The following is a 6,450-nucleotide window of genomic DNA, read 5'->3' as shown; positions in this document are numbered from 1 at the left end:
ATCGGCGTTGAGGTTGTTAGAGGGGTCGTTGGGGTTCCAAGAGAGGCCGACGAAGACGGCGAGGGTGAAGAGGGAGTTCACGTTCACGATAGCGTCCAGTGCTGTAATGTGGAGCCTCGTGAACGACGAAGACGACATTGCGTTTTGTTTCTTCGTCGTGATCTTTCCAAGCGCGTCGTCGTCGGAACTCCACAGTGTCTTTGTCCTTTCCACTCTTTCTTCTCAAAGAGTAAAGTTTGCTAAACCAAAAGAAAAAAAAATGTTTCTCCAAAGTTCAAACAATTTTAATTTTCTTTATGGAAAAAAAAAATTCATAAATAATTATAATTGCCATGTGCAATTAGGACTTTGGTCCGCATTCCGCAACCTGATTAGTAAACAGCAGTATTAATTAATTAACCATACAAAATCAATAAAAAATATAAAATATATAGTAATTAATTTTGATGACTAATTTTAATATATAAAAAGTATTTTTATTAATCAATAGTGCTTAAAAGGTTCAGTAACCTAAATGAAAATCACTGAAACAAGAAAGGGCATTTGGTCTAGTGGTATGATTCTCGCTTAGGGTGCGAGAGGTCCCGAGTTCAATTCTCGGAATGCCCCACTCTATTATGATATATTTTCAATTACATTTTTTCCCCATCAGTGCCCTTATTCCTTCAATTTTTTCCCCACACTTGCTAATTTTGCTACGTATGAATGTATAAAAATAATTTAAGAAAAGAACTCTAGTACCTTCAATTTTCAAGTAATTGACTAGATATCATTTTAAATACTAAAATGAATTTCAGCAAATTTAAATACAAATACATATACTATACCGTTACCAACTACTTCTGCTTCTAATAACTAGGAATTTGAATTCTAACTAGCAACAAATATTCGTGAACAATAATACATGGTAGTTCCTTGTCCATCACTTTGTCTTGTTCTTTATGGTCTGAGCTGCTTGTTGTTGTTGTTCATTCTTCTTGTTATTCAGATTTGAAGAATTAACCTCTGTAGAATTGCTACATATCTTTGCCTTTGTCTCTACTCCAAGATAATTTGACAAGACTCTTCTGACCCCAAATCCCCGCCTATGTGGTTTCATGATGTTATTGTTGTTGTTGCGGAGGAAAGGAGTTCTCTCCCCTCTTGCAGGACTAATCAATGGCGCCGGAGAAAAGCTAGGTGTGCCGATTCCTGCTTTGTGTGGAGTGCCAGAGAGAGACACCGAGAACGGACGCGAAACCTTTTGCTGAGACACCACATTAACCGTGCTACTAGGAACCAATGGAAACCTATCCGAGTGTTTGGTCAGGTCATCCACATATAGCAAGTCATCAATACGTGCTACAATGTTGAAAGCCATGCTCTCCAACACTCTTGAGTAGCTCTCCAATATGGATTTTCCAACATCCTAAAATTGAAAGAGTTAAATGTGTCAATAACAACATTTTTATAATATTTGGATTGGATAAAAGAGAAATGTATGGAACCTTGTTGCATTGGATCTTGCTGGTATCAAGGGTAGTTTGAGTTAAGCCGGGGAATCGCTGCTTCAAGGAATTTAGAATGCTTTCAGCTCTGTCTGCTAGCACTTCTCTCTTGTCTCCATCTACCATTAAGTCCTTAACAATCTCCCAAGAGGACTTTGTAGTTGAACGGTTCGGATTAGGTGAGGGTCTCGGGTGAGCTCTCCGGCGCCACACATAGATCGCCGCCTCAACGCGGTTAGCAATCTCTAGTGCAACATGCTCAGAGGAGAGGTCTAAGCAATCTAGCAAGCACTCAGCAGAGAATTGATCTGATGTGATGTAACGGTAAATGAAATCCCCCAAGCATGTCCTTCCATTCTGAGGCAGGTTTCAATCATATTTTGGTTAGAAAGATTAATCAGCAATTGTTCCATCAAAGTGTAAGAATTTAAACAATAAGAAACCTTAGGAAGCAATTCCAAATATGATTCTGGAACTTCCATATCAGCCAAAGCAATGCTGTTTATGGACATGGCTGCTTTTAGAATTTGGTTTGCACATTCTCTTGAGTGATTCAATTGTTTTCTTGAGTTTTCGCCAAGACCTGCAGGGGGGACACGGGGCACGGGGAGCCACCACTTCTCGTCTTGCCGTTGAATCGTCTTGCGAAATGAGGCCGTTCCATCGGCTTCCGGGGCTACAATTCCTTGGTCAACATACCAGAACTCAGTGGAGGTGAAACCATCCAATATGTCCTGTAATAGAAAGTATAAATTCACATGTGACAACAATCACCAATGTAGTGTGCATTCAAACAACAAGATTCATCACTCACGAGAAGCATGTTATCAAGTTTCCTAAGCGCTGGAACATTGATAAAAATATCTGTCCTTGGCCTGCAAGTCATTACCTGCAGAATAAAGCAACATATTCGAAATAGAAACATTATGATTCATATTCCACTTTTGTTGAATGAAACCGCACTTGAAAATTTAGGACTCAATCCAAATTTACCTCTAGCTTGCTTCCATCAGGGAATGTTTGCCAAGAAGGTATTAGTTCAACAATGTGATCACTAACACTAACAAGCCATTCCATCTCTCTTCTCCACATAGCTTTCTTTTCAGAAGGTAGAGGTTCTAATCTCCATAATTGTCCAAACACAGTGGCTACACACGTTGCAATAAAAGTTCAAAATGAATTAAATTGCACAATTTAAATTCGAACTTTGAAGTTTGAAAGTATCAGAAGAAGGAAATGCATACCGCACAGATTAGTGATAGCATTTGAGATGGCCAAAGCAGTACAAACCCCTTTCCCAGAACCTGACATGTCTTCACCAAGCAACAATTTTGCAAACCTTTCCTTCATCATTTCAGCATCTGCTCCAATTTGAAAGGAATTAACAAACCTACTAGCAATAATCATATATCATCCTAAATCATCTTCTAATAATTCTTCTACTTCCTACTAAATAAGGTAAAAGTGAAATACATTTATTATCTTAAAAACAGAACAAACAGTAAAAAAAAAAATTCCTTATTTGAAAAATTGACAGGATATTTAGAAAAATGATTTAGGAGAATAAACTACAACTAAACCGACATGAAAAGGGATTATTAGATTCCAATGAATAATTAAACTGAAAAAAAAAAAGCCTTGTCATCGTTATACTTTTGAAAATTCAAGCACATCAACCACTTTTATAGTTCTGATATCATTAAACAAGACAGATTTCTTAAATAACGAGAAACTGACCTGACACTTTTGAACCAATACTACTAAATTTTGTGTCATCCAAATGATGTTCTTGATCATTATCTTTTTCATCAGATTTCCCACACTTGGAAACTGCAGCTTTCAGAATAGGCCATCCAAGAGGAGGAGCAGGTGGAGATGGAGAAGAAGACCCTTTTGCTGCTTTTGCTTCTTCATTTGATGAACATGAGGAAATTGAATTTGATCCACTGAAACTGCTTTCTCTTGACTCAGCAGTGGAATCAGTTAACGACTCTTTCTTAACCAACCCATCTCTCTTCTTCCGAAATTCTTCACTCTTCTTAGACAAAGCACTCATCTTTAACACCTAACTACAAATTCTCTTTCACTTCCCACACACAACACAAGCTTATATATATGAAAAGGCAAAAGGGGAAGTCACCACTCACTTCACCACTGACCCAGATAAGATTCACCAGGTCCCAGTAACATAGGCTTGGACATGGAAGGAACAAAGGAAGAGGAGAAATGTGATACTGTTATTATAGGGAGGGACCAATTCTAAGGTTGTTTTGAAACGAAAAAAGACGATGAAATGATGAAGACGTGTGGCCTTTTCCGTAAAGTTTGTGTGTTTTGAGATGCTTCAAAAAAAGGAAGCACATTTGATACAGAGAGTGTTAGAAAGTTCGGAAATTTGATTTCAAGTTTGAAGCTTTGCAATTGGAAGTGGCACCTGCCATGTCCCAACGTCTCTCTCTGGCTTTCGCTCTCAGAGTAATGCGTACGTTCAAATTTTATATCATTTTTATTAACAATTTTTGAAAACTGGTTGCTGTGCAAAACGACGAATACCTCAAATTACATTATTGCCCCTATGCACAGTTGAATAATTAATTTGTTGTGTCTTTTTGTAAGTGTACTTTAGCAACGAAATTAGTACTGTTATGCCAAACTAGTACTTTAATTATGCTAACGCAATCAGAATGTTATAATTTATTCTTAAAATATATTTAATATATTAATAGTAATTATTTAGAGAGTAATATTACTTACTCTCAAGTCTCAAAGTCACAATTAATAATTCCATTTTATTATTGTGTGTGATTTTTCAAAATTATCTCTTGTTTTTATTACTTTACTTTTATATACAGTAAAAAAAATATTATTGAATAATTTCAGAATAATATACATCAAGAGAGAAATATTATCAATTAAAGAGTGACAATATTACACTCTTAATTTTCAATCTTTTCTCTATTTTTAATTAAAAAATTATTGCTACTCTTAAAATTCATATTAAGTATGTTCCAATATCATGCCGGTATTTCTCTGATTTGAGAAAGTTATCAATGTAGGAATATCAAACATAATTTTATGCTACATCATATCGTCGCTTTTGATTTTTTATATGGAGAAGAGAATGTAGTAATACAACAATGTGTGAGAGGAGAGATATTTTATATATATATATGGTGTTAGTAGAAAACAGACCCTCCGTTTTGAGTTTGAAAAAAAAATAAAAAAGTTAAAAATCCGTTTTGATTTAAAAAAGGAAAAAAAAAACAAAACTAACCAGACGGTCCGATTTGTAATTTTGAAAATAAAAAAATTTTAATGTTGAAATCGGACCGTCTGATTTTCATTTTAACAAATTAAAAAAAATAAAAAATACATATCAAACCCTCCGATTTGGTGTTTATTTTCTTCTTCAAGCAAATCGGACCCTCCGAGTTGTAGTTTATTTTTTTTATCAAACAAATCGGACCGTCCGATTTGAATAAAACACCATATAAAAAAAACACCTAATTTTTCAATAACAATGTATTACACATATATTTAACCAATATAAAAAAAAAGTAGCCTCATATCGTAACGATTAAAGTTGTAATAAAAAGTAAAAACAGCTGGCAAGTAGTAATAACTTATTAGAATTCTAATTTTATAGTGATACGTTAGCATGATCTATATTAACATGAACTGTTAAATTTTACAATAAGTAAAGTATCTTTTTTGTCTTTAATATTTAGGGTAAATTTTAAAGTTGTTTCTAAACGTTTTAATTGTTCTATTTAAATCCTTAACGTTTTAAAATTGACTCAATGTTGTCCTGTAGTTAGGAATCCGTTAACAGAATTGACGGCGGGACAAAATTGAGAAATTTTGAAACGTTAGGGACTTAAATAGGACGAAAACATTGAAGACAAAAATGATACATATCAATTTTTTATTGTACCTAGTATTCAATTATTTTTTAATTACATATAAGTAAATTACACTTAATCACATTACTTTCATTCTAAATAAATAATATAATGTGATTAGAATGAAAGTGTAAAATTATAAAAAAAATGATAAGTAATGCGATTAAGTAATGAAAGTAAAATTATATTATTATTTAGAATAAAAGTATAAAATTTATTTATTTATAAAAAAATTACATTACTTTAAGAGTAAAATTATAAAAAAAATTAATTAATTTATAATAAAAATAATGTGATTAACTGTAATTTACTTAGTATATACTGTAAAAAATTGATATTATTGAAGAATAAAATTAATTTATTTTTATGTATCGTTTTTGTCCCCAATGTTTTCGTCCTATTTAAGTTCCTAACGTTTCAAAATCGTCTCAATTTTATCTCACTGCGTAGGACAATATTGAGTCAATTTTAAAATGTTAGAGACTTAATTAAATAGAACGATTGAAATACTAAAATTAATTTTGGAACTTATCCCAAACGTTAGAAACAAAAACAATACTTTACTCTCTGACCATTTATTCATCTTGCACATCTAAAATATTTTGTCTAAATCGGCCAAATATGATCTTATTATGAAATCAAAGTGCTTGATGATATTTATAAGTTATAAATACCGAACGGTTGTTAGATTCATGCTGCCTTAAAAAGGGTAGCATCCTTATTTAACTCGGCCCATAAATATAAGCATTAATACACTATTAATATAGCATCATAATATCCAGCTATTAATATACTTTTTTATCCTAATTACAAAAAGACAAACAATTTAGTTAGTAGTTAATTTGTTTAACAGGTTAAATTAAGTTACGGAATACTCACTAGGTAAGATTTAAAATTTAAGCAATTTTCTTACCAAAATAGCGTATTTTTAACTGTATGTATCACCCATTTTGGATCAATCCGACATTGGCATTGCTAGCAAATTTTTTTATTGCACCGTAAAACAAATTGAAAAGTCCTATTAGCACATTTTAAAAATAATAAATACTGAAATGACAAAT

The 6,450-nt window shown here is 32.8% G+C and overlaps 2 protein-coding genes and 1 non-coding gene across 3 annotated transcripts in view; 1 reads left to right on the top strand and 2 right to left on the bottom strand.

The window, feature by feature from the left end:
- Positions 1-297, bottom strand: part of LOC107634668 — a gene marked incomplete in the record, with an annotated part of 855 nt that extends 558 nt beyond the window's left edge. The window contains 1 exon segment of the mRNA XM_016338095.2: positions 1-297. Coding sequence (XP_016193581.1) covers positions 1-138 — 138 coding nt within the window.
- TRNAP-AGG lies at positions 538-609 on the top strand. The gene has a single exon. It is a non-coding gene; the product is annotated as a tRNA-Pro (tRNA).
- On the bottom strand, positions 923-3,543 carry LOC107631158 (rop guanine nucleotide exchange factor 5). The gene is made up of 7 exons (XM_016334506.2): positions 3,225-3,543; positions 2,732-2,848; positions 2,481-2,635; positions 2,302-2,376; positions 1,931-2,221; positions 1,488-1,844; positions 923-1,408 (listed from the first exon to the last, which is right to left on the bottom strand). Exons 1-7 carry the CDS (start codon positions 3,541-3,543, stop codon positions 923-925), a joined length of 1,800 nt encoding a protein of 599 aa, XP_016189992.1.

Source organism: Arachis ipaensis, chromosome B03 (genome assembly GCF_000816755.2).
Source record: "Arachis ipaensis cultivar K30076 chromosome B03, Araip1.1, whole genome shotgun sequence".
Taxonomy (NCBI): Eukaryota; Viridiplantae; Streptophyta; class Magnoliopsida; order Fabales; family Fabaceae; genus Arachis; species Arachis ipaensis.
The sequence above is the reverse complement of the archived record's forward strand: the minus strand, read 5'-3'. Positions and strand labels throughout refer to the sequence as shown.